This window comes from Cataglyphis hispanica, chromosome 7, assembly GCF_021464435.1.
Source record: "Cataglyphis hispanica isolate Lineage 1 chromosome 7, ULB_Chis1_1.0, whole genome shotgun sequence".
Lineage (NCBI taxonomy): Eukaryota > Metazoa > Arthropoda > Insecta > Hymenoptera > Formicidae > Cataglyphis > Cataglyphis hispanica.
This window is the reverse complement of record NC_065960.1, coordinates 8,164,658-8,191,103: the sequence shown is the minus strand read 5'-3', so window position 1 is coordinate 8,191,103 and position 26,446 is coordinate 8,164,658. Positions and strand designations below refer to the sequence as shown.

The 26,446-nt window shown below is 27.4% G+C and overlaps 7 protein-coding genes across 11 annotated transcripts; 4 read left to right on the top strand and 3 right to left on the bottom strand.

Annotated features, from left to right (window-relative positions):
- Positions 1–122: 122 nt before the first annotated feature.
- Positions 123–2,777, top strand: LOC126851245 (E3 ubiquitin-protein ligase FANCL). Its single transcript, XM_050594996.1, has 8 exons — positions 123–336; positions 459–851; positions 920–1,021; positions 1,099–1,346; positions 1,531–1,723; positions 1,799–2,005; positions 2,158–2,258; positions 2,639–2,777. The coding sequence occupies exons 2-7, from the start codon at positions 519–521 to the stop codon at positions 2,254–2,256; spliced, it is 1,182 nt and encodes a 393-aa protein (XP_050450953.1). The 5' UTR covers positions 123–336; positions 459–518; the 3' UTR covers positions 2,257–2,258; positions 2,639–2,777.
- LOC126851251 (NADH-cytochrome b5 reductase-like) lies at positions 2,269–3,809 on the bottom strand. The gene is made up of 4 exons (XM_050595003.1): positions 3,291–3,809; positions 2,844–3,075; positions 2,564–2,775; positions 2,269–2,483 (listed from the first exon to the last, which is right to left on the bottom strand). The coding sequence occupies exons 1-4, from the start codon at positions 3,553–3,555 to the stop codon at positions 2,293–2,295; spliced, it is 900 nt and encodes a 299-aa protein (XP_050450960.1). The 5' UTR covers positions 3,556–3,809; the 3' UTR covers positions 2,269–2,292.
- Positions 3,810–4,874: 1,065 nt separating this feature from the next.
- LOC126851244 (peroxisomal membrane protein PEX13) lies at positions 4,875–7,690 on the top strand. The gene is made up of 5 exons (XM_050594995.1): positions 4,875–5,116; positions 5,640–5,891; positions 6,270–6,517; positions 6,637–6,834; positions 7,114–7,690. The coding sequence occupies exons 1-5, from the start codon at positions 5,049–5,051 to the stop codon at positions 7,542–7,544; spliced, it is 1,197 nt and encodes a 398-aa protein (XP_050450952.1). The 5' UTR covers positions 4,875–5,048; the 3' UTR covers positions 7,545–7,690.
- Positions 7,691–10,879: 3,189 nt separating this feature from the next.
- Positions 10,880–15,990, bottom strand: LOC126851247 (transcription initiation factor IIA subunit 1). Of its 2 annotated transcripts, none has more exons than XM_050594999.1 (7): positions 15,768–15,990; positions 14,823–15,033; positions 14,338–14,625; positions 12,544–12,752; positions 12,283–12,432; positions 11,931–12,020; positions 10,880–11,841 (listed from the first exon to the last, which is right to left on the bottom strand). In XM_050594999.1, the coding sequence occupies exons 1-7, from the start codon at positions 15,789–15,791 to the stop codon at positions 11,734–11,736; spliced, it is 1,080 nt and encodes a 359-aa protein (XP_050450956.1). In that variant the 5' UTR covers positions 15,792–15,990; the 3' UTR covers positions 10,880–11,733. The 2 variants fall into 2 exon arrangements, with proteins under 2 accessions (XP_050450956.1, XP_050450955.1); XM_050594998.1 differs by having other exon boundaries at positions 14,338–14,670; positions 15,768–15,989.
- A 313-nt stretch (positions 15,991–16,303) lies between these two features.
- On the top strand, positions 16,304–19,203 carry LOC126851235 (vacuolar protein sorting-associated protein 45). 3 transcript variants are annotated; one of them, XM_050594979.1, is made up of 9 exons: positions 16,304–16,522; positions 16,769–16,905; positions 16,990–17,188; positions 17,301–17,450; positions 17,532–17,911; positions 18,085–18,357; positions 18,424–18,588; positions 18,660–18,889; positions 18,970–19,203. In XM_050594979.1, the coding sequence occupies exons 2-9, from the start codon at positions 16,813–16,815 to the stop codon at positions 19,166–19,168; spliced, it is 1,689 nt and encodes a 562-aa protein (XP_050450936.1). In that variant the 5' UTR covers positions 16,304–16,522; positions 16,769–16,812; the 3' UTR covers positions 19,169–19,203. The 3 variants fall into 3 exon arrangements, with proteins under 3 accessions (XP_050450936.1, XP_050450937.1, XP_050450938.1); XM_050594980.1 differs by having other exon boundaries at positions 16,760–16,905; XM_050594981.1 differs by having other exon boundaries at positions 16,312–16,436.
- LOC126851250 (metaxin-1) lies at positions 19,182–23,342 on the bottom strand. 2 transcript variants are annotated; one of them, XM_050595001.1, is made up of 6 exons: positions 23,200–23,342; positions 22,133–22,383; positions 21,323–21,488; positions 20,733–21,119; positions 20,098–20,158; positions 19,182–19,474 (listed from the first exon to the last, which is right to left on the bottom strand). In XM_050595001.1, exons 1-6 carry the CDS (start codon positions 23,284–23,286, stop codon positions 19,458–19,460), a joined length of 969 nt encoding a protein of 322 aa, XP_050450958.1. In that variant the 5' UTR covers positions 23,287–23,342; the 3' UTR covers positions 19,182–19,457. The 2 variants fall into 2 exon arrangements, with proteins under 2 accessions (XP_050450958.1, XP_050450959.1); XM_050595002.1 differs by lacking the exon at positions 20,098–20,158.
- Positions 23,289–26,354, top strand: LOC126851246 (very-long-chain (3R)-3-hydroxyacyl-CoA dehydratase). The gene is made up of 6 exons (XM_050594997.1): positions 23,289–23,404; positions 23,763–23,920; positions 24,104–24,220; positions 24,307–24,541; positions 24,611–24,715; positions 24,953–26,354. Exons 2-6 carry the CDS (start codon positions 23,804–23,806, stop codon positions 25,516–25,518), a joined length of 1,140 nt encoding a protein of 379 aa, XP_050450954.1. The 5' UTR covers positions 23,289–23,404; positions 23,763–23,803; the 3' UTR covers positions 25,519–26,354.
- The last annotated feature ends 92 nt before the right edge of the window (positions 26,355–26,446 follow it).

Below are 26,446 nucleotides of genomic sequence, written 5' to 3'. Positions count from 1 at the left end.
GGATACGCACCAATCGGCCATTTTAGCATGTCACCGAAAAATAAATCTGGCCATGTAGTTCAGCCAGCTTTAAAATGGATCCAGTTGGCGCCACTGCACTAACTAGAAAAAGCGTCCTATAAAAAATGGCAATGTGACATGTGAGTCATGTGACTTCTCTCAGGCTTCTCTCTGCAAATCCATTTTTATTACATGCTGCTTCTCGCCAACAAATATATTTTGAGAATTCCTTATTTTTTATTAAACATAGTTAAAGATTTTGAAATTAAAACATAAAAAAATAAAGCCTTTTCTATAGCTTAATACTTTTCCTTATTATTGTACAACTATATATAAGTAAGTTTATATACATTTTTTTATAATGAAAAAATATTTTAATAACACTAATCATCTAATCGAAAAATATTTATCATTATATAATAAAAATATGTGACTATAAATCAATTTTTTTTTTTTAGAAAAAGAAATGTTGCTTATATTTTTATAACTATAAAACATTCAGTTGCTTTAAATTAATTATGGTGACGATACATAGCTATTACAATTATGAAGAAGTCTTGGAACGGCATCCTGAAATAATATTAGTATCAGAATCACCTGTCACTTGGCATGGTTTTTTAATTATTTCACGTTCATCGTGCGCTTCATATGATTTCCAAAGTCCTAGAGTAAGATTAAAATTAATCATGCCTGTTTATCCATCATTTGAAAGTGCACGTATCAAGTTTGGTAGACAAATAGCTTCTTTGCGAAATACAGAATTCCACAAAAGGGTAAAAGAATTAATAAAGACTGCATTCAAAATTGAACAAACGGTGTCTTCATTTTTAACACAGTTACAATTACTTATTGTAAGTATAGAATATTGGAGTGTACTTCCCTTTAATAATTCTATTATTATTATAATATTTACAAATAGGGAGAATATATGCGCAACACAGATACTAAAATTCTTATATCTAATCTTGATACTACGAGATATTTTCTGCAAGAATTAGAAGCAGCTCTTCAATATTTACCTGTATGTATATTTAAGATATATTTTCATTTTTTTGTAAAATCTAATTTTGTGTTAAATATGAAATATTTGTGTTAAAGGATATACTGATATCATCTGATCAAAATTTAAATATCATTAAATTACACTACAGAGATGTATCTGTTACATTGCAAAGATGTATCAATGCTGAACTTCCTTGGAAAGTTATTACTTCTGATTTGCCCAATATTCCAATATTTGAAGGCTTTGAAAAGAATGTGACCAATTTGAGTGTTGCAAAGACTAAGTTTCAATGGCAAGTGGATATATTGGAAAAAGCATGGGAACAATTAGAAGAAATTGATGAGTGAGTATCTTATTGATTACTCAATTTCATACATTCAAATATGACTCAAATTCATACATTACAAGAGAATATATTTATTAACGTCTAGAACTTTTCTAAAAACAATATCATCTTTTAATTATTCTTTTATTAAAATAATATGAAATTATTAATTGCATTAAATGTACCTGTGACATATTATAAGGAATTGCTGGGTAATTGATCCATTAAAACCAAACAAGAGCCATATGTACAGGCGTATTCACTTGTCTCAATCTTTATCTGTAACAATTACAATAGATGATCCATTGAATCCTATTGCTTTGCCAGTAATTAAATTCTCAGGCAGTGACAATGAAGTGAAACGGCAAATGGATGATATTTCCAATAAAATTAATGTATGTTTTACATATATGTATAATGTAGGATATAACTGCAATTTATTAGCATTTTAATATATTTTGGTTTTACAGGAGTGGGATCATAATTGCAGTATTTTAGAAAACCTAAAAATGCTGTTAAATTTGTATGAATTTCCCAAACAACAGGAAAGTATGGAAGAAAAGGAAGCCATTATCAGTAATCGTGAGTGCGGTATATGTTTCGCAGATGAATTACCAGATAAGATATGCAATAATGAAAAATGCATGAGATACTTCCATTCAGCATGTTTATCGAAGGTATGTATGATTAGAATATATTGAATTGAACGGAAAATTCGTTCCGTTTTTTGCTAACAGATGAAGACCGAAAAAACGGCACGAACTTTCCATTCAACCCAATATATTAATAATAAATATATTTAATTTATATATCTTTCTTTACATAATAGTGGTTACAAACAATAACTGGAAATCAAGTTGTGTTTGGTCATATTTATGGTACTTGTCCATATTGCAAGGAAAAAATTTCTTGTTCCATTGAACAATGAAGGTAGATAATGAATTTTCCTAAAGCATTTATATCTTTATTCAAATATATATGTGTGTGCATAATTCATTTCCTGGAGCCATTCTTTCATAGAATGATTAAATTCTAAAGTTCCACATATCAAAATTAATGTTGTCTCTGTATCATTACATTGGAGATAATCAGCAACAAGTGATTTGTTTAAACGACTTGCTTTGATATTAAAACCATGAAGATTTTTTGTTTTATCTGAAAAATATAGTAAATTTTTTTTTTTTTTTAAATCACATGTATAAATTATATATATATAAATAAAATTAATTACATACCATTTAATTGGGATAACTGTAATGTGCATTTAAAATTCCAATAATCTGTTAAATGTCTTAATTCTTTTTTCAAAGGCACATGTGTCATTGATTGAAATCCTGCGACAAGATGTATCCTCGTCAATTCCGTTTCGTCGTCAACGATCGATCTCGCAATGGGATAAAGTGCTGCTATTCCCGAACCGATACTAAACATAACGATCTGTCGAAAACTATCATAATAATGCGTTGAGTCATAAGAAAAATAATATTGATATTATTTGCATAAATCTTCACGTACCTGTTACTTTTATATTTGAAATCCCCATATGGGCCTCTAATATTAATTGCGCTACCAATTGATGCATTTGTTAGATGCGAACTAAATTCACCCTGCTTATACAATTTCACCAATAAAACTAAACCATTGCATGTCCAAGAAATTGGCGTATATGGACGAGATTTATACCAAGAATATAGGATAACATGTTGCCCAGGTTCCAGATGCAAACTAACATTTTCTATTTTGCACTCTACATAATAAGCAAAAATATTTTTTTATATAATGCATTTGTATTAATAACAGTTTGTTGAATTTTATAATCTTTTTGCATACAATTGAATAATAGTAGTAATTTTATATAGATTTAGTATAGATTCAGTAATATGACTCATATTATTCATTTTTTTATATATTTTATTACATCTTTATTATTGAGACACAGTTATTAAGAAGACACAGTAATACCTGTGTATTTTAAGTGAATCAAAAAATAATCCTCTGAGGTTTCAAATATATCAGTGATAATAAATACTTTATAAGACAAAGGAGATAATAAATTGTTACTTGTTTCAATTTTTACATTTTGTGTTTTTTTACTTTCCCATTCTTTTAATAATGCTTTATGAACATCGAAGACACATGGTATACATCCACTGCCACAACAATCTTCAGCTACTGGAGTTTTAGGTCTATCATCATCGTTATAATCATTACAATTGTTCAGATTCATTCCATAAATTTTTTATAATATTATTAATATAATATCTATTTTGAAAAACCTCAAAGCGTAAATACAAGTTAATTAGCCAAACTTTATTTATTATATACAATAAAATAATAAATATAAAAAAACATCTGGTGTATATATTTTGTTATATTACTTATTATTAAATACATTTTCATTTAGACATTCACAAACAGATTTTTATACAATAAGATATGTTAATTTTATCCATCTCTAAAATAAAAAAAAATATATGTTGCAATATGTGGTATCTTAACAAACAGTATTAATCAATTTGTCCATGATGTAATAATATAGGTGTAACATTCCTGTAGACCGTAGATGCGCAATCGTCCAAAAAAATGGCCGCCTTTCGACCAATCAGAAATTGGTCCTAAATTAAAAAGTAATATGGCTGTGTTGACAGTACAATTTAAATACAAATATTTTATTCATTTATGTATTTGTTTTTTTTTTTAAATAAATTGAAAAGTGTTTAGTGCTATGTAATATATTGTGGTGTTTAGTGCTATGCAATATATTGTGATGAAATAAATAAAATAAAAATATATATATATATATATATATATATATATATATATATATATATATATATATATATATATATATATATATATTTATATATTTTATATTTATATTTATATATAAATCGAAACATTTGATTGACCAATCAGGACAAAAAGAGCAAAGATTTCTTTATTCTGATTGGTTAATGTAATGCTTCGAAGTATTTCTAGCGTCTTCCTGATCGCAGTCTACATCATGGATTTGTCTATATATATCGAGATGCATTCAAAAATCTTCTCCGTGGGATAGACTGTAATTAACCAATCGGAACAAAGAAATATTTATTCCTTTTTGGACATCTTATACTTCAAGGTAATTCAAATGCGGGTGAAAATTACAAAAATGAGTAAATTTATTAGGGCCAATTTCATCACCTTCGGTTAGATTAACCGACGGCAGGGTGGCAACTGAAATGATAAGAATGCTTGGTTTTCATTCACCTCTATTTTCTGGTGCCACCCTGCTGATTTTAACCGTCGGTTTTAACGATTTTAACTTAATCGAAAGTGGTGAAATTGGCCCTTAGAAAATTTATAATTTCATTGATCCAAACCTAGTAAATTTTCTCATTTTTGTAATTTTTACCCTTACTATTACAGAATCGATACCTTGGTTGCTCAATTCTACAAGTAAAAATTTAGAACATATCCTTAAGTCATCTGCACAAGAAATATATTGAATAAGAATATATTGTGATTGATGACTTGAAAAGACACCCAATTGCTCCATGTATTTTTCAATCGTGATGATACACATATGCATATGTGCATTTGTGTATACATTTCACTGATACTTGTCAACATTGTGTACTTTGAACAAGATCAGGAAAAATATACCACGTCATTACATATGCATTTATATTGATATTTTGAATATAAAAATCTTAAAGAAACAGACGTAAGATTCGAGCAATGGCACCAGGAAAAAGTAATGTTATCAATAGCAATCAGCTTAGAAACTCTTCCAGCATTTCATCCAAGTAAGATTTGTTATTGATGTTTATTATATATTAATGTATATTAATTGACTAATTCTTGAATATAAACACTTATAAAATCACATTAATTTTTCAAGAGATATTTTTTTCGTTTGACTTGTATCATAAATTATGTATCGTGTAGATCTCGTCGTCAGTGATATTTTCAATGATATTGTTACATTTAATTGTCGAAAGTTTTTTCGGTTTAATTTTTTTTTTTCACAAATGGAAAAATTAGAGGGTAAACGGTCTAAACATTCAACTATTTCCAATTGATTTGTACAATCACATTTAATATCTGTATTAAAATTTTTGTTCTGTGTTTTTACTCATATGATTGAAATATATAATAATATATATTTTCTTTACAATTTTTTTCTTTTATCCAGGTCAAATTCATCAGATAGATTGATTTCTTTCTTAATAATATTGAAACAAATGATATAAATTATGATAACAATTAAATAATTAGCAAGAATGTACCAAAACAAATAATAACAATAAAAATCTTAAATCTGTTCAGTATGCCAGGACCACATTCACCCTTTCAAACTATTGGAGCAGCTGTTCCACCCCCATTGCCACCTCGTCAACCTGTTCAAAATTATGTAGGATACAATGATTATAGATCATACGGCTCAAATTATTATGGAAATTATGGATATGGTGGAGGTTATAGAGGCTATGGTGGATACGGCTCTTTTGGAAATTATGTTCCTTATTCTAATAATAGTTATGGACAATTTGGAGGACACAGTGGTGATGTAGAAAACAGGTATATTATAAAAGATACTATATCTATAAATATTTAGTTTGTACTTTGAATATCAAGATATTATTAAAGATATTATTAACTAATATTAAAGAAAGTTAGATTATAAGACTTTTTATTCAAAAAGATATCAAGGAACTAAAAAAATTATTTTATGATATTTAGTATGTTGTAATTGTATAGAGTATAACATTTACTGGTAATGATATTAATAACATTGTAAAAAAAATACAGACTGACTAAGATGAATACACCTAATATTATAAACTAGATTGTCAGTATATCTCTCAAATATTATAGTTTTAAATTTTTGCTTAGAAAAACTATCTTCAAATTTGTCCAACATTTTTAGCTAAGAGAGAATTGTTTCATATGCTACAGATTTCAAGTGTATGCAGAAGAAAATACGAGGTCGACTTTTCGTGTAATAGAGACAGTATTATATACTTTTTCATCTATCACAATGTTATTGGAATCAACGTACTTTGCCTTGACAAATTCCTTTAGAGCAATTTTAAGCGTAGCAGATAATATCAGCAGACTACGTTCGACACTTGGGCAGTTGCTGAGTACATTTGCTTTAATCCGAGTTATGAAATGGATTTATAAAAAAATTTTATTTATGCTTGGTAAGCTTATTATGCAATTAAAATTTTTATCTCTATAATTTACTTCTATAATCTATGTTTTTTCATACATAATTTACATAATTGGTATTTTAATTAATTAATTATTTCTTTATTCTTAGGTCTTCAAAATATGCAGAATGTAACAACAGAAGATTTGTGGCAACAATCAATGTTACAAACGACAAACGGAGAACATACAATAATGACGAACGGACGGATTTCTTCATGGATGAACATTTTGTTTCTTGGTATATTTGTCGCTATTCCATATTTAATTCACAAAATATCAAATAATATAAAGCAGACCGAAATAAAAGGTAATTATCTTTTTTTATTGCATCTCTATATGAAATTTATAAACGAATATATATTTTTTCAAATAATAATTCAGATAACAATCTGTATCTAATCTCTCTTAAACTTTTGCATTGGAAAAAGCCTAACCATATCAAAATTTTTACCTTTTATATATATGACATTTTCTAAAATGTCCAAATTTTTAAATTTTTTGTCTGGCGATTCCTGATTTTGGAGATATGCTTTAATATTTTAATTTTCTTTATAAATATACAAATATTATATCGGCAAATTTACAGTTAATGATCCAAAAGAATGGGTCAAATGTGAAGATCCTGTATGCGTGGCGACTGCAATGTACGATTTCACGGCTATATCCAACGAAGAATTGAGTCTCAGGACCGGTCAAAAAATATGGTTGGCGCCACGATCCCTGCAGTCAAAAAGTACACCAGGTTGGTGGATAGCCACTGACAATAGGAATGTCGGTTTAGTACCTGCCAACTATGTAACTATAGTGGGACAGTTAAAGAAAAAGACAGAATCAGAAAGTAATGGAAATACTACCACATCTACACTAATTCCAACTTCCATGCAAAATGTAATAGCTTCTAATGAGCAGGCAGAAACGACGAGTATAAATACGCTAGAACACACAACACACATACCTAGCACCAGTCAGCAAAGTATTGATTTCTCTGAAACTAATATTAAAAACGACTTACTTTAGTTCAAATATACTGGAGGATTTACTTTAATTTAAATATATCAATTTCCATAATCGGAGCTTGTTACATAATCTTAAGTATATATGTGGCCTATATCTTTATAAAAAGAATATGACTGATATTTTTAAAAATAATATATAGAATATATATATATATATATATATATATATATATATATATATATATATATCTTGAATATGTATGTGTATTAAACATGTGCATATATATTTACTGGATATTAAGTAAGTACAGTGAGCTCTATTTCAATATAAGAATTGAAGGACATTGTAGAAGTTCATTTGTTGAGACTTTTGATAAGAATGTCTTTATTGAAGGCCTACTGTAAAAAAAAAAATACTACAGGTTTCGCTATCTTCAAAAAATTTATAGTAATATTATATTTTACATTTTAAGTTACAGCAAGGGTAATTTGTAATATGTGTGGGCACACTTAGACACAGATCAAGATCTTTAAAAATTTAATTAAAGAGAAAAAGACAAAGAGCAGATGTGAATCATATCACAAATGTTAGTATAAACAATTCAATATTTATAATTAATTTTTATGAAGCCGATACATTTCAATATCAAATTACACATTTAGTGATAACAATAGTATTCAATAAATGTTTGAATATTATATCAAAACTAAATTTTTTCTATAATATATAAGAAACATGGTTTTTCGTTAATTACTATTTTTTAATTTGATATGCTTTATATTTTATTTATTAATTTGATATGCTTTATATTTTGTATAATTTGATTGCTTTATATTTTTAGGAAACGAAAAATTTCGTTAAATTGCATGTCCATTAACTATTTTCAAACTTCATCATTATGTTATTATTGTTAAAAATTACAGAATAAGTGTACTGAAATTGCTTTGTAAATAAGTGAATATTTATAGTATATGGTATCACAATCTCATAAAAATATTCAAACATAGATTAATACGTGTTTTATACCTGAAAATTAATGTAAAATTAATTGCAATATTATACAAAATAAATATTATACAAAAAAAATTTAAATATAATAGATCAAAATTATAGAATCTCCATATAGATAAAAAAATATTTAATATAAAAAAAAATATTACCAATTACGGGGTTCTAATAAACTTACAAGCTCCAATATGTATAATACTATTTAAAATACTTATTTAAAAATTGTATACATAAACGTGTATATAATTTTTATTTAATATTGACTTCAATATGCTAAAAGATTAAATTGTTTTAATTAGTAAATTAGAATGAGCATTTTCTGAGCTATCAAATTAAAAAAAAAAAAAACTACTTAAAATATTCTAAAGATGCGGTTGCTTGTTTATGATATTATTTGTAATAGTAATATACTTCGCAATACTAGTATACTTGTAATATTGTATACAATTACAATTTTGTACTGTTTTGGAATATTTTAATTATGATTACTTTTTCCTATTAGCTGTGTTTAGTTGCACATATACTTATAATGAGGATAAAAGATTGTACATATATACAGTTTATACTCATTCTTAATTCTTACAAACATAATATTGGAATGTAAAATGATAAATTTGCGAGATTTGACAATGTTGATTTAATGTCTTTCAACGTTGAGAATGTTTCTTTTTGTTTTTAAAAAATTATATTGTTAAAAATTTAAGAGATATTTTATACAAAATTGATATTTTAAGCTTGAAAGTTTCATTGATAAGGGAACTTACGAACTTGAAAATTCTAATTTTGATTGAATTTACAGAATAATGTAAGGGAGGGGGAGAGAGAGTTAATAGATAAATTTAGACATTTTCAGTTGCGGCCCAAAAGCGGTCTAAGGGGTGAAAGTACTACTCATATGAAGAGCAGATTTTTACTTTTCTTGATATATCTCGAAAACTATTTGATATTAAAAAATATTTTATATAAGATTTCATTAAAATTCCCTCCATATCTATAGTTTCATTAAAATCAGAATTTTCGTGAAGTTCCCTTGTGAAAGTTGATGCATACTTACATTTGATTTATTTAAAGACTACTGCATTAAAATCTGTAAAGAAATCTAGTTAAATATAAAAACATGTTTTAAAGTTAAAATTAAATTGTTTATCGATGTATTTTTTAAAACTAGAGAAAGAGAAAGAAACTGTCTGCGAAATAAAATGAATCCTATTCAATTACAAATAATCACACGAATAAATACATGTATGTATCGAGGTTTAGATGATTGTTTTAATGCAAAATATGGGACAAAATGAAGGATATGAGTATGAACTACTGAATGCTTGTCATTCAAAAGATTATAATTGTCGAAAAATTTTTAAGCTAAAATGCAATAAATTATGTATGTACATATATCATATACATACACACTTTTATCCATCAAGAATAGTTATCTTGTTGAACATTTGTTCTGTAAAGAAATTTTATTTATAAGTTAAACTCGAAATATATACATATATATATATATATATATATATATATATATATATATATATGTGTGTGTGTGTGTGTGTGTGTGTGTCTGTGTAAGGCATACGACGAACAATATGACGCAGATACCGTAATATTTTGCACGGATAGCATCTGTAATTATATTCTATAAGATATTTTATAAGACTCTATATTAACTAAAATCTTCATAAAATACATATTTCTTTTTGGTAACATTAAAAATTTGGCCAATTCTTTATGATACATTATCCAAGTTTTAAAATATGCCCAATATTTGTAACATTCTTGATAAAATGATACAATATAAAAATTGCACATTGTTTTGGCATATTTGTAATCACATTGTAAGTTTATATCATAGAAATTTTTTTATATCATTGTTCTTCAATTAAACAATTATCTTAAACTAATTAAACATTAATTGTAACAGCAACAAAAAAAAGAAAGAAAAAGAAAAGATGTTTTAAATTCTCATCCCTACATTATAAATTGTAATTTAAAAATAATCTTTATAAACATTATATATTGATTTTTACTTAAATATTATTATGCATACAACATAAAGTTTGCTAAGTTACGAATCTTATAATGTCTTTGACTGAGGCAAGTTTGAATCGATTTGGAAGCTATTAAATTTAATTTTACAAATATATATTAACTCGAGAAAGATATTTCTCAGTTAAATATTTCATCTAACAATAAATTGCTATATCACAAATATTAAATAATTAGTTTTTAATGTCAAGTCAAATAAAAAAGTTGATAAAAATTGTAGCTTCCAGAACAATTTAAACTTTTCAAGTGCTATATCCAATTAATTAAAATGATAAACTGTTCTTCTTTCCTTCATTAATAAATGATCTTGTTAATATGCTTGCAACAAAATTTTATATATGTAACAGACACATTTATTATTTATTATTATTTCAAAGCATCATATATGGGCCATAGTTTTGCAATCTTTTAAGACTTGAACTCAAACACATATAGTATATCATTTTATTTCCAGATTGTAAGGAAAGAGATGAATGTAAATTTTACCTCAACTTTATACTTCATTCTACATGAAAAAGTTTATAATCAAGAATTTCAAAAAACACACACACACACATACATGGTACAAATTCACAATTCATCATCTTCACAATCATTGTTCGTGATGTTATTATAGAGCCACTAATTGATATGATATTTCAATTAACATATCATGTATTTCTGTTTCAATAAAATTTATTCATTTGCTAGAGAAAGTTAACCAATTCATAATGGTTCTTTTTTTAATAATAGGAGACTTTTATGTAATTTCTTACATTGTGTATTCATAATTTGCATTACATGAAAGAATGTATTAAACTTTGAAACCCATTAATTGGATTTTGAATTTTCTTTAATAAAAAATTAAAATAAAACAAAAACATTTACTTAAAAATATTCAAGACTGATAATGTTATATTATATGCTATATATAGAACATAGGAGAGAGAATTTTATAAAGAATGAAACAAAACATTTTCTGTGATAAATTAAATTTAGGTCAACCTATGGAATTAGCACTGATACTAAATAATGCCATTTTGATAAAATAATAATTTTCTTTTGCCATTGTTCCCCTGTATTGCCATTCCAGTTGCAGTTCATACAAAAATCATCTTTTATTAAAGATGAAACATTTCACGTGAACACATCATCAAGTTGCCTTTACATCCCTGAGCTTCCTGTAGGCAACACAATATTCACATCGCACTTAGAATTACCATTCAGCATCCCCATTTGCCTTTTGAAATACATAGTCTTTTCCACTTAGATTCATTATGCCATCCTTCAAATAAAACTTCCATTTATTTCGACTCCTTGTAATCTGAAAACAAAAAACATCATATAAAATAATTTATTTAAAATAATATCTATTCATATATATACGTTGAAGATAAACATATAAATTCATACCTTATCATATTGACAGACTACTACATTGTCTGTATCAAAGAGATCAGCGGGATCATCATCTGTAACGTCATCTTCGGAATTTAAAGGTTCCTAGAACAAATAATATTTTTGTGGAATTCAGAATTAAAATTTATCTATAAACAATAATTTCTCTACACACACGCATGAATATATGAGCAATTAAGCGCATGGACACAAGTGAGCAAATATGTATGCATAAATATACATTAGTTATAAAAATTAGTCAGAGAATAAAGAATAGACTTAATAGTTCTAAAGAATTGTGAAATCAGAAAACTATTTGTAATTTGATAAGAAGCAATAAAATATATATACAACTATTATTATTAACCTCCTCACGAGCTGCTGCTTCATCATTTTCTTCCTCTTCTTTTTCATCAAGATCTTCATCGTCATCATCATTATCATCTTCTTCCTCTTCATCATCATCGTCAGTGGAATCACCTACTCCTCCATCTAACTGATTTATATTATTTTGTTGCTAGAAAATTAAAAGATCCATATTACATTTTTTTGTAGTATATAATTATGTATATTTATCTATTATTTTATTTATTTTATAAATCACTTTACTTATGTTACATTATCTTACTTGATTTTGAGGTGGCCTCTGTGTTGTGACACTGTTTGTACTTTGGGTGACCACTTGAAGTGGTTGATTTACTTGTAACGGAGCTAATGTTGCTTGCCCTTGCAATGTAGAATTCACATGTTGTTGCAACAAAGTTGAAGCTAAATTTGCTGGAAGACCCATAGCTGCGGAAATTACGGGACCTGTTAAAATTGTATGCAACTGGTTTCCTGAAAAAAGAAAAATGCAATTTTATTTATTTACATAATTAACACATTACATTTTTTACGTTAATAAATTTCAGTAATATTAAAAAGATTCATATAAAAAAATTACATACAATAAACAAAAATATATAGAATAATTATGTAGTAATTATTAAAATTTAATTTTTATTCCTCTCTAAAAAAGGCGTGTTATTGCCATTGTTGTCGTTTTTTCGCGATCTTGATTAGTTGTCTCGTTCTCGCGTTGCTACACTCATTCGTGTGACTTGCTTCACCTGTGTCATTTGACAGTTTGACATATGTCATTTGATAATTTGACATAAAGGAAACGATTATTAAAATCAGCTGTGCAATAAAATCAATATCACCTGATTTTTAAAAAGATCTATAACAGATGATAGATCGATACGCGTGTAAGTGTAATTATGGGCCTGAGAGCACGAGTTTTACACGATAACACTGGCAAACTTCGATCGCTTATAACTCAAAAACTATTGCAGTCTGAAAATTTTTATATTAGAATTTTTGACTTTATTTTACTTCTAGAACACGCTAATAAAGTATTGTACGGATATAATATTTATGATATAATATTTATTAGTTCTTATATATATATATATATATATGGTGTCCTAAAAATTTTGACACACTCGAAGTGTGAAGGTATATTGGGCCAAACTGAGTCGAAAAGTCCTATGCTATTTTGCAAAATTCACAATAGTTACTAATTAAAATATGTGAGCTAATGAGCGCGTTAGAAAGCGATAGGCTGGTATCGGCAGGCATGTACGTCGGATTACTTGTGTTCATTTCTTAGCAACAAAGATATCATCTAAGCAAGAGGTGACAGCGTGACTCCACCTCTCGCTTAGATGATGCTTTTGTTACTAAGAGACATACACAAGTAATCCGTCGTACATGCCTGCCGATACCGGCTTACTGATTTCCAACGCGCTCATTAGCTCACATATTTTAATTAATAACGCAAAAACTATTGCGAATTTTGCAAAATGGTATAGGACTTTTTGACTCAGTTTGACCCAATCTACCTTCACACTTCGGGTGTGTCAAAATTTTTAGGACACCCTGTACACACACACACGCACGCACGCACGCACACACACATATATACATACATATATTGTATATATGTGTATATATAATTATTTAATTACAATAAAAATTTATTTATAATAAAAATATTCTTTGTTTTAGCCTCATTATCATCATCATCATTAATAAAAAAGCTATAGAAAGTCAATTATTGCCTTTTTTACACGATTCTGATTAGATTACTTTGAAACTCGATCTCGATATTGATACAAGTTGTTTATTTTGATTATATGTCTATTCCGAACGTCATTGCAATGATTAAACATTGAAAGTTTGTATGCAAGAGTGTTAACATATTTTTAATATAATTAATTATCAATTATTTTTAATTAATGTCATAATTAATAATTAATAAGATTAATAGTATAAAACCGATCAATGTAATGGCGCGCGCGTAGCGCGTGCCTGTTTTGTTCTAGTCACATAAGTTGTTAATGGTAAATTTTCTACTCAAATATGAATATAAGATTTTCACCTTGAAGAGCAGATGCAGGAACTTGTATGCTTAAAATTCGCTGTGGTCCATCTGGCATGCCAGCTTGTGGAGGTAGGGTGATCTGTATGGGCACTTGTCGGTCAAGTACAGCAGCTGATGCAGTTACCACTTGCTGCACCGGCGTTGTCGAGTGCTGCTGTGGCTGCTGCTGTTGTAATGATGTTCCTGTAGAATGTGTGTGTTGCTGTGGTTGTGTCGCTTGTTGTTGTTGCTGTGATTGCGCTTGCTGCTGCTGTTGCGATTGCTGTTGAGGTTGCGTTTGCGATACTGCATTTCCAGCAGATGGTTGTATAAAATGATTTCCTATATTAGCTGTTATAACATTAAATTCATATGTAACAATAATATATAGAATGCACTGATCCAGTAGCAGTGGAGCATCTTGTATAACTTAAGTTGCATTTTATTGTAATAAAAATTTTTTGCTAACATTTGCTATATTAGTTTCTAGCAGATATATATACCTTTATTGACAGTCACAGCTTTATGCGTGTTGATTTGAGGAACTTGTGGTTCTGGTGGATCTGGATTTAATTCTACAGCTTTGCTGGCCATCAGTTTTGTTTCCCATATTTGTTTAAGTTCTTGGAGAACCTGTTCATCTACTCCTTCATCTATGAACGATTCCCGTACTCCTGTTATTACATCTTCTATCACAGTATTGTATAGTTTCAACTGTAAAACAGAATTTACTCGTCTAATATCGTAAACATATCAAAGATACAGATAAAAAAGGTCCGAGGTTTCCATACTGGCTCTATCAATATATTCTATTAATTATATTAATAGGAATATATATTAGGTTGGGGAAAAAGAAATCCATTATTTTTTCGGTAGATGGCACGCAAAAATAATGGATTTCTTTTTCCCCAACCTAATATTATATAATCGCAAGTTCGCAAATGTATTTTTTCTAAGACGGACAACGAAAATTACACATTAGCGAAAAGATTTCAATATTTAAATAAATCGAGCGCGTACGCACATATAAAAAACATTTAATATTGCTTAGACATCATATAGGAAAGAAATATAAATTTAATGCTTAGATTCCAAATAAAGGTAGAAATGATGACCTTACCCCTCGAAACAACTTTAGACAATATTTGCATGCTTGATAGTTTATCCGAATGTTGCTATCTTTTCGTTAATATGTAACTATCGATATGTGTCGATGCGTAATGTTCGATGTATAAGGTTAGAAAGTCCGTTTGTTAATCTACATCGAGAAGCGTTTTCGACAGCCGGAGATCAGTGAACAGACACTGACTAGTCGAACGAATGCGAACATCGCGCGATGTTCGAACGTCAAGAAAAAGTGGAAATGCTCGCTTTTGAGAAAAGCCAGAGTCAAACACATACGACATTTCACCTACGTGTACATACATTATGTTCGTTCGTTTACTCACTACGCTTGTCTGGCTGAGGGCCATCGTGACCGACGATCAGGAAATACGATCGCTCAACCGAGGAAGCAATATCAATACGACGATCTAAACGACAATCCTCCCGTTTCTCAGAAGCCACACCACTGCATCATCGTTCGTTGATCGCTCATAACCATTTGCACTCATGCAACGCATAACATAAACTCCACCATCATTCGCCACGAACAGCTACTGGCCGCTGGTCGGTTCAATGTTGTTAGGTAAGGCTGATTTTTGCGCATGCGCGAAGTGCAGTAAGAAATTCTACCCATAGGGTAGAATAGCATTGAATTGATCAATCAGGATAAAGAAATTTTTGCTCCTTTTATTCTGATTGGTCAGTTAAACGCTACTCTACTACTATGCAAATTTTCGAACGCACCTCATAGTGCTAAGTGCAGCTTAAATTGAGCAAATCGACCAATCACAATCAAGCATTTTAAAGGTAATAAGAATGTTTAACTGTGATTTGCTTACGACCTACTAAAATTTTTTCACGTGCAATGAACTTAAAATGAACCGACTTGCTCTGTATCTTAGCTGTCAAAACTTATCAAAACTTATTAAAACTTATCAAAATATGCGTTATTGAAAGAAAGAGAATATCTGCGCGGGGATACAGCTGAGTGTATAGATGCAACTGTCATTAAAGTAATTAAATCTTATTTAATAAATATATGTGAATTTAGCATAAAAATAAATATATGTTCATATATATTCACACGATAAAAAATATGGTAAGTGTTTAGAATAAGCCGCTCTACTTAGATTTTGATAAAAATACCCATAATTGATGTCTTTTTGCATGAAAAAGTTTTGAAAAGTAAAAATCGCCTTTTTATGTTCATGTCGCCAGAATTTATTGGTGTGACAAATTTCCTAACCTTTAACGCTTAATTACTGTTTTTATATTATCGAGCGACGATTTTTACTTGTCAAACCTTTATTTTTCAAAATCTACCTAATTCAAATAGTTCTTTTAGATATTTATCAAAATATAAATTGATACACTTTATCTGACATCAAAATGAATGTTGTTACCGCTTTGAAGTTTTATATCACAAAAATGACAGAAGACAGTGGTCCTGGTATGAAAATTTTGCTAATGGATAAACAAACGGTAGGAACAAAAAGTATCATAATTCGCCATACACACATACACATATATATATAGTTTGAAAAAATTTCATTTTTTTACTTTTAGACAAGTATAGTCAGCTTACTTTATAGTCAATCTGAGATATTAATGAAAGAAGTATATTTATTTGAACGAATAGATACTGCTGTACATAATGATACTTTAAAACATTTAACATGTATAGTATTTGTAAGACCAACTAAGGAAAATGTCGACCTACTTTGTAAAGAGCTTAAGTATCCTAAATATGGAGCATATTATATTTGTAAGTAATATTAATGCGAATATATAGAATTATATTATTAATTATAGAAAATAATAAAATATTGTAGCGTAGAATAAGAAACAATAATTATTAATATCACTATTTGTATTAGATTTCAGTAACATTATTGCAAAAGCAGATATAAAGCTTTTGGCAGAAAGCGACGAGCGAGAGGTAGTTAGAGAAGTACATGAATATTATGCAGATTATTTAGCAATTAATCCACATTTATTTTCGCTTGGAATAAATGCGTGTTCTGAAGGTATAATTTAATTTTACACCTAGTTGCAATAGATTAATAAACTGTTGAATGAAAATTATTTTTATAATTATGATTTTCAAGGACTTACATGGGATCCAGTGCATTTACATAGAACTGTTCAAGGAATAACTTCGGTTTTATTATCACTAAAGAAATGTCCATATATTAGATATCAAAGTAGTTCTAATATGGCAAAGAGATTAGCAGAAAAAATAAGGGAAGTGCTCAGTAAAGAATCTAGCTCTTTTGAATTCAGACAAGAATCTAATCCTATCCTTCTGATAGTTGATAGAAGAGATGATCCTGTTACACCTTTGTTAAATCAATGGACATATCAAGCAATGGTACACGAACTGTTGACAATCAACAACAACCGCGTTAATTTGTCTCATGTAAAAGGTATTTCAAAAGAACTGAAAGAAGTTGTTCTCAGTGCAGAACATGATGATTTTTATGCAAATGTAAGAAAATTCTTTATACAGTTCTTGATCATATATTTATATTGGAATCATTAATAGAAATAGTGATATGAATTAATAACAATATTTTTGTATGTATGATATTTTATAACTACGTGACATACTTTACTTTTTGTAAACATCTTTTTGTGTTAAAAGAACATATTCTTGAACAGAACTTGTATCTAAACTTTGGTGAAATTGGTCAAACGATAAAAGAATTGATGGAGGAGTTTCAAAAGAAAGCAAAAAAGCATGAGAAAGTAGAAAGTATTGCCGACATGAAACATTTTGTAGAAACATATCCACTTTTCAAGAAACTTTCTGGTACCGTATCGAAACATGTTACGGTAGTCGGAGAACTTTCGTCTCTTGTCGAAAAGCATAATTTATTAGAAGTATCAGAACTAGAACAGGAACTGAGTTGCCAAACTGATCATTCCTCGCAGGTAATTTATTAATATTTATAACGTATTTTTACATTTCTATATGTTTGTTAATTTTTCTATTTATAGTTACAAAAGATAAAAACTCTTATCAATAATCAAAAAGTACGAGATATAGATACCGTTCGACTTGTTATGCTTTATGCGCTTCATTATGAAAAATATGCAAACAATGACATAAATGGTTTAGTAGAATTACTTAAAAAGAGGAATGTTTCAGACAAGTATATCAAGGTATTTTTTCTATTATAAGATTTATATTTTTATAAAAATATATATTTGTAATATTCAAATATCATTTCCAGCTTGTATATAATATATTAGAATATAGTGGTGTTAATACAAGACAAAATAATTTATTTGATCGAGAAGCAGTTGCCAAAATAACTAAAAAATTATTCAAAGGATTAAGTGGGGTAGATAATATATACACACAGCATTGCCCTTTAATAAGTGAAACATTAGAAGATTTAATAAAAGGAAAATTAAATACGCAAGCATTTCCATATCTTGGTAATATGATAATGTCACGAAGGTAAATTACTTGTATTAAATAGAAATGTATTTGTCATATATTAAACATCAATTAGTACATACTGATTATTCTATTTTTAGACCTCAAGATATAATAGTATTCATGATCGGAGGTACTACTTATGAAGAAAGTCTGGCGGTTTATAATTTAAATAAGCAAAATCCGGGAATAAAGATTATTTTAGGTGGTACCACTATTCATAATTTTAAAAGCTTTGCGGAAGAAGTACACCATGCTACTAGTGGCATATTAATGCGATATAAAATTGGAAAAAATTAACAATATTGAGAAATATCATCATATATCTCAAAATATTTATTCGATATATATTTTGGTATCCTTACATCATATAATATTCTTTTCTCTCTTTATCACGAATATAGTATTCCACACCAAGAATTTCCAACAGAAATTATTGTAACACATTACACGAAATAAGATATACTCTCTTTCTTTTGTGGTTACATATTTCCTATTTTTATCATGAAAACATAATTTCCGTTTTGCTAACTGTTATTCATCTTCCCCATCATCCAATATATATTCTGCCGACATGTCTGAGATTTCGTCATCCTTTACTGGTACCTTTAACAAACATGCATTATTTTAATTAAAATAGCAAAGAAGAAAGATATAGATATGATAAATTAATCTGTTAATTGTTGAATTCATATTTTCATCTATACATTTTTTATTTAAATATGTAAGTTCAAAGAAAATGTCATTTTTTTATAACAATTTCTTCATTATCTTGATAATATATATTATTTTTACATTATTTTGTGATATATATTTATTATATAAAGAGTGCTAAATTCCAAACGCAATAGGGTCGACTATTTCAATATCCATCGAGACGGACATTTTGATAAAAAGAATTTGGATGGATTCGTAGAAAAAAACCGGACCTCGATATTTCATTTAGTCATCGAGATATTCGATCTGTTACGTTTGAAATTTAGTATTTTTATAACTGTATTTTTATTATAGGAATATAATTTGTTCACACACAAGCTACATACAAATAAGCTACTTATAAATAACTGATTATGCATATATGTGTGTGTGTGTAAATAAATAAACAAATATAACAATGCAATGAAAAGCAAAAATAATGTATAAAGTAATGTATTATGGATATAAAAGTTGATATTAATTGGTTAATTTCCATATATGAAAATATATTATCACGTGCAGCTAATACTCACGTCTCCTTTTCTTCTTAGGAACCTTAATAAATTTTCTGCTTCTTAATAAATATATTAGCACCTACAAATAAAGCTATTTGTAGCTTCAATGTCAATATTCATATTATTTTATCTTTAGAAAGATCTATGTAAAAAAAATGTAATTTCTTCTAATATAAAACAACTTTGTTTTTTATATTATAAATATAATTTTCGTTCAATTATTGCTTATTTTGCTATGTATGAAACATATTAATGCAATCCAATGCTAAAATAAATTCATAGAAATAATCATTATATAGATATTTCGTTTTTTAACGAAATCTATTAACGAATTTTAAATTTATTTTTTTTAGACAAATAAAGTTTATATCAATGTAGATATTTAAATTGTAAAAATATATCATATATATATAAAAAGGATGTATCAATAAAAAAATAGAAAAACCAATTAATATCTAACAAAACTTTATACTTGTAGGAATAATTCTTTGTTTTCATTTTTGTCTGTGTCTTTGTCTACTATTCTCTATATCTTAGTTAATCTTAATAAACAAGAAAGATTTTAAGAATATTAAACTATATAGACAAATTATATATGTGCAATGGTATATATTTTATCAAATTTTCTTTTTCTGTATAAAAAAGAAACTTACCTCTACAATACCAGTAGATAACGCATATCCTGCCATGGCCAATATAGCAACAAATGCAGCAAGAATTTGATTCCTTCTTTTATTTGGAAATTCGCAATCATTGTCTTCTCCTAATTTTTCAGCGTTTTTCTCAGCTTTATCCTTTTCATAAGTCTGATATTCATATTCAAAGTACCTTTGTGATATACGTGACACATACTTCACTAGATTTGTGCAATTCTTCAGATGATTTTGTAGAACTGGATTTGGTAATGGTGCCTTGAGTAATGGTGCTAAATACGAATACACAATGGCATCTATTGTGCTAGGTTGTTGCCCAAAAAAAAAATCTCCATCTCCAAGTCTCATAGATAGTAATGTCAAACATTTTTGTGCCTCTGAATATACCTATTGTTACATAAATTGTTAAAATTAATGTAGAAAATATTAGAAATTTTTGTGCTTAAATTATATCTTTTTATTTATAGAAATATTTAAGAACACATTTAAGAAGCTTCAAGTTATTTTATATGTTTTATATATATATATATATATATATATATATATATATATATGTATGTATGTATGTATGTATGTATGTATGTATATACCTCATTTTCGATAGTATCTATGTTATCTTCCATAGAATATAAACTTTGCATCAACACATGCGCTTGCCGTTCAAACTTTCCTGGATAATAGAATTTAAGTGGAAAGGGTAATGCTTTGCAATACCATGGTCTAATTAATTCATCTAGATTTTTTTTATCTATCCACCTAAAAATAATTGTAATAATAGTACATTCTGTGTTGTGATGTATTTGCTAAAAAAATAAAAGCATTTATTATAAAAATGATAGCTACAATAAAATATACTTGTTAATTATCTATCAAACTATAACTAATATTATTTTTGTAAAATTACATGGCTGAATAAACATGTATACATTGATCAGAATAATGTACAATTTATATTTAAATAAATTTTAATATTATTTATGCTGAGGTATTTAGTGAGTAGTTCAAATAATTTATTTATTTAAACATAATAGCATATAAATCAAAGATATAACTCTAAAAGATAATCAGTCATTTGCATTTTATGTTTTACTTTGCTTGTTGCTCATAAAACTAATTTTTCAAGATAAGATCTGAACTTGCAAGAAGTTTTTAGTTGACAATATTCAGATAATATAAAAAACTTGCTAACTTTAAAAGTAAAAGACACAAAAAATTTTCAACAGTATTGACAAATAAGGAAGTTAATTCTTCAACCAATTTAACTAGCAGATAAAATTTTTAAACATCTTCCATTACAAATAATTGTTTATAACAGTATATATTCTTTTATTATTTAAATTTCATATAAATTATATTATAAATTGCATTCTAGGTACATTTATATACATTTCATCTCATACCATATAAATTGCAAGGCTGGATACAACTTTTCCTTAAGCAGAGCATCATATGCCATGACATCTGCACATTGCTTATCAGTTAATGTATAGTCAGAATTATAATGTTTTGCTCTAAAAAATGGCAATATATCTTTAACTGTATCCAAAGTATTTATACCAATCCTAAGCAATGGTAATCGACCATTTGGGGTTTTAAATGGATTGCTTGATAGATTTATTTTCAAAGGTACTCCACTGAATTTAGCATATGCCTATAAATAACATGATATTACATATATTAAGAAACAAATACTGTTATTTCATTATAAATTAATCATTAAGAGATGCAATATAAATTTTTAGTAGCAAAGCAATTGTAATTGATAATAAATACATTATTATAATTCAGATAGCTAAAATTGAGAAAAGAAGACTGTGCTAACACCTAATGTTTAATAGATAGACTTGAATATGCAGTAAAGGAGACAAACTTTGAGATAAATTTTAATTTTTCTTTCCCTTTACTTCAATTATATAACATCCAATCAATAGTTTAAGCATCTCAACATCTGTATATTCCATATATTACATTATTTTTAAATATCTCTCAAAACTAATAGATACCCTCTTAACATCTTCAGTCAATTAAAAATAACTTTTCCTCGGTAAAAATATCGAGAGAAATCATCATTTATCACTTTTTATTATTGCATACCTTTATATATATATAATTAATATATTTTTATTCTAAAATTTATTTGAAATTTTTTATCTGAAAAAATCATCAGATTAAAATTGTATAAATTAAAATGATTCTGTTATATCAATTTTCTCTCTCAACATTTTTAGTTTGTTAGAAATTCCCTTATTTCCATCAATTAATCACTGAAAAACTATAGATGCCTCGATATTTGAGAAAATAAATTTTTAATTAACCAAAACCTTAATTAATCTACAGTTACGTTTGATGATCTTGGAAAATTCTATTCATCGTTTTAGTACCGAGCGAATTTTTTGTATCATATAAAAATTATTGTTATAAATTGATCGTTAATCAGTTAGCCCATGTGCGTGTTATCCGTACATACCAGGACTTGCAAACACTCTATATCGACTGACGGAAGACCCCAGTCACCTTTCCATATATCCAATTGCAATATCTCAGCAGTAGCCATTTCCGAAAACTTGCATCGCCAGCAAAATATCGCGCGTCCACTCAACTAAATAGTTAGCATATAACTAACCTTTTGGTAAACAATAGCATCATGCTATCATGCTGCACATTGTAGAGAGGTTAGATTAATTTTAAAAAGACCTATTCACATGAATGATAATAAAACACGAACATAAAGGTTCGACCAAAAAGAGTAAAGTTACTTTGTCTTGGTTAATCAAATGGTACTTTTTCGAATATAATCTATGTAAACAGGCCTTTAAGAATATATAATGTCCGCGACCGTGACTTGTATCATTTATAATATAATGATTATGATAAAAAAAGCGTGAATATATATGTATATGTATATATATATATATATATATATATATATATATTATATATAAAGAATATTTTACATTTATATTCAATTGATCATAAATTGATAAGAGTGATGAATGGGAAACTTTGTCATTGTTGTCATGAATAATATAGATTTTTAGAATTTGCAAAAAGAGAAGGGATAGTAATTGATAATGACTTTGTCTTCATCACTTTGTTATGATAAAATGTCTAATACACTCACACCATTTGTATACTGGGCCCAAACGGAGAATCAAATTACATTAAAAGTGGATTTAACTGATGTAAAGGTACAACCATATCAAATTAATAATATGATATATACATTGAATATACCTGAGAGAGAAAAAATCCATCTTTTTTAATTTTATAAATATAAATATAATATTAATTTTATAAATATAATATATTTCTTTCTCTCTAAAAATACTTGTAAAAATCATTGTAATCTATTTATGCTTTATCTGTTACAGGATTTTAATGTTGATCTAAAGGAAACTACATTACAAGTTACAGCCTATGGCCAGGGAGCAAGAGGTTTGAATAATTACAGTTTTAATCTGAATCTTCATTTGCCTATTGATCCAAATGTAATGACAAATTTATAAATTATTTTTTGTGTATATTTATATAATATAAATATTTAATTAAAAATGCTTTATATGTAATATTGTAGGAGAGTAATTACAAAGTAATTGATCGTCAAGTAGACTTTGTTTTGAAAAAGAAATGTAGCAGTTGGTGGCCAAGATTAATAAGTCAGCCGCAAAAGCCTTCATGGCTTAAGATTGATTTTGATAAATGGAAAAGCGAAGATATGGATGACAATGATGATGAAAAGCGTGACATTTGCAATGATTATCCTGATATGTTTGATAAATTGCACAAAGAAGAATTTGGTTATAGAAAAGGTATTTATTGAAAATTTTATGTATTGTATTAATATTATAACATTGATATATTCCACATTATTCTTTCAGAGGATCTCACAAAGGTGTATCTAGTGATATATAATCTCTGTCAATTTGTTGGTTTTATTTATGTACTTGCTGTAATGGGTATACGATATTCACGAGATGGGCCAGGTACATTCATATCTACATTTTTAAAATACTTTCATACTTTTAGTAGAAGAAAAATAAAATTTCAAAATTTTATTGGAACTTTGTTAGCAAGAGTTCTTTGTATGCATTGAAATTTATAATAGTCTAAAAAATGTTTTAGAAATAGATTATTTTAAAATATATATATATATATATATATATATATATATATATATATATATATATATATATGTTTATGTGTGTGTGTATGTTTTTTAGATTTCATGAAAGAAACATATGCAGCAGTTGGCAGTCCACTCAAGTTTATACAACTTTTACAATTTTTAGAGGTAATGCATCCTCTATTTGGATATACAAAAAGTAGCACACTTGTATCTTTCTTACAAGTGGGAGGTAGGGGCTTTGTGTTGTTTTTAATGATTGATGCCGAGCCTCGTATGCAAACTAAACCAGTCGTTTTCTATCTATTTCTAATATGGAGCATAATAGAAATAGTCAGATATCCATACTATATTACACAGTTATTGAAAATTGAAATATCCTTTTTAACATGGTTGAGATACACCCTATGGATACCATTATATCCATTAGGTTTTGTATGCGAAGGTATTATCATATTGCGAAATATTCCATATTTCGAAGAAACCCAGAAATTCACAGTTTCCTTACCGAATACATATAATTTTGCTCTTCACTTCCCGTCTGTTATGAGACTTTATTTACTTCTATTGCTCTTGCCTGGAATATATACAATAATGTCTCGTATGAATCAATTACGCTCTAGAAAACTTGGAAAATCTACTATTAAGAGAAAATATAAATGATTTGCAATATAAGTAACTTCAAACTCATTTTCTGTATTCTTCATTTTATCTCTGTAATTACTATTATATAAAAGATTAATAAAAAAAAATAGATGGAGGGCATAATATATAGCAATTTTGTTTTAACATATACAGCTTTTTTAATAATGCTGTAATTTTGTATAGATATATTTTATATTATTTTTGATCATATAGCATTTTTTTAAGACTAAAGTTACATTAAATCTGCATTAGCTATCCAAGCTGATTCAGCTTATTTTATCTTATGATACTATTTATTACTTAATGTATATATTTCAAATAAAAAGAGCAATATCAAAGTTAATATTAAGACATTGATTTTTTGAATGTCTCTTGAATACAAATTCTATATATGAAAAAATAGAATAAATCATGTAAATAAGACAAATATTGTAAAATCTCATTGGATCTACAATATAAATAATACATAATTGATATAGAATATAGATTTATAGGAATTGTCTTGAAAAAATAAAAGTGATGCACAATTCGTTGCCTATAGCATAGAAAACAATTTTATTCTCACTAAAAAAAATATATAAAATGGAGGAAAAGTATAAGCGCACGTAATAATTCTTTTTTTCAAATATCTATCATACATACATACGATATCGATATTCTTGCATGACATATATCGATATTCGTTACGATTTACGAGTTTCTAAGCGATTTCAGTCTTCAGTTTGCGGTCTGCGGTTTGTAAGCGCAAGCATGTGAAATTAATTTCCTACAATTTTATACTTTATTGATTTTATGTAACATATATAATTCCATCTATTGAAGACATGTGAAATAAATAATATTGAATAGCTAGATTTCAACAAATTCTTTCATATAAGTTTGATTTAATGTTATATGATAAATTTTCTAACCATTAAATATACGGAACCCGGTTATGTCGTGATAC

Coding starts and splice junctions, on each gene's coding strand:
- LOC126851245 (XM_050594996.1), top strand. CDS start 519: ATGGTGACGATACATAGCTATTACAATTATGAAGAAGTCTTGGAACGG. Junction 1,347..1,530: donor CAATTAGAAGAAATTGATGA/GTGAGTATCTTA, acceptor ACATATTATAAG/GAATTGCTGGGTAATTGATC. Junction 1,724..1,798: donor ATATTTCCAATAAAATTAAT/GTATGTTTTACA, acceptor TTGGTTTTACAG/GAGTGGGATCATAATTGCAG.
- LOC126851251 (XM_050595003.1), bottom strand. CDS start 3,555: ATGAATCTGAACAATTGTAATGATTATAACGATGATGATAGACCTAAA. Junction 3,076..3,290: donor GATTCACTTAAAATACACAG/GTATTACTGTGT, acceptor CTTATTATGTAG/AGTGCAAAATAGAAAATGTT. Junction 2,484..2,563: donor ACAGTTATCCCAATTAAATG/GTATGTAATTAA, acceptor TATATTTTTCAG/ATAAAACAAAAAATCTTCAT.
- LOC126851244 (XM_050594995.1), top strand. CDS start 5,049: ATGGCACCAGGAAAAAGTAATGTTATCAATAGCAATCAGCTTAGAAAC. Junction 5,117..5,639: donor TCTTCCAGCATTTCATCCAA/GTAAGATTTGTT, acceptor AAATCTGTTCAG/TATGCCAGGACCACATTCAC. Junction 5,892..6,269: donor AGTGGTGATGTAGAAAACAG/GTATATTATAAA, acceptor CATATGCTACAG/ATTTCAAGTGTATGCAGAAG.
- LOC126851247 (XM_050594998.1), bottom strand. CDS start 15,791: ATGGCCCTCAGCCAGACAAGCGTA. Junction 14,671..14,822: donor AGCTGTGACTGTCAATAAAG/GTATATATATCT, acceptor ATGTTATAACAG/CTAATATAGGAAATCATTTT. Junction 12,433..12,543: donor AGAGGCCACCTCAAAATCAA/GTAAGATAATGT, acceptor TTAATTTTCTAG/CAACAAAATAATATAAATCA.
- LOC126851235 (XM_050594979.1), top strand. CDS start 16,813: ATGAATGTTGTTACCGCTTTGAAGTTTTATATCACAAAAATGACAGAA. Junction 16,906..16,989: donor TGCTAATGGATAAACAAACG/GTAGGAACAAAA, acceptor TTTTACTTTTAG/ACAAGTATAGTCAGCTTACT. Junction 18,890..18,969: donor AATATGATAATGTCACGAAG/GTAAATTACTTG, acceptor TTCTATTTTTAG/ACCTCAAGATATAATAGTAT.
- LOC126851250 (XM_050595001.1), bottom strand. CDS start 23,286: ATGGCTACTGCTGAGATATTGCAATTGGATATATGGAAAGGTGACTGG. Junction 21,489..22,132: donor CCAGCCTTGCAATTTATATG/GTATGAGATGAA, acceptor AATTATTTTTAG/GTGGATAGATAAAAAAAATC. Junction 21,120..21,322: donor TAGATACTATCGAAAATGAG/GTATATACATAC, acceptor ATGTAACAATAG/GTATATTCAGAGGCACAAAA.
- LOC126851246 (XM_050594997.1), top strand. CDS start 23,804: ATGACTTTGTCTTCATCACTTTGTTATGATAAAATGTCTAATACACTC. Junction 24,221..24,306: donor ATTTGCCTATTGATCCAAAT/GTAATGACAAAT, acceptor GTAATATTGTAG/GAGAGTAATTACAAAGTAAT. Junction 24,542..24,610: donor AGAATTTGGTTATAGAAAAG/GTATTTATTGAA, acceptor TTATTCTTTCAG/AGGATCTCACAAAGGTGTAT.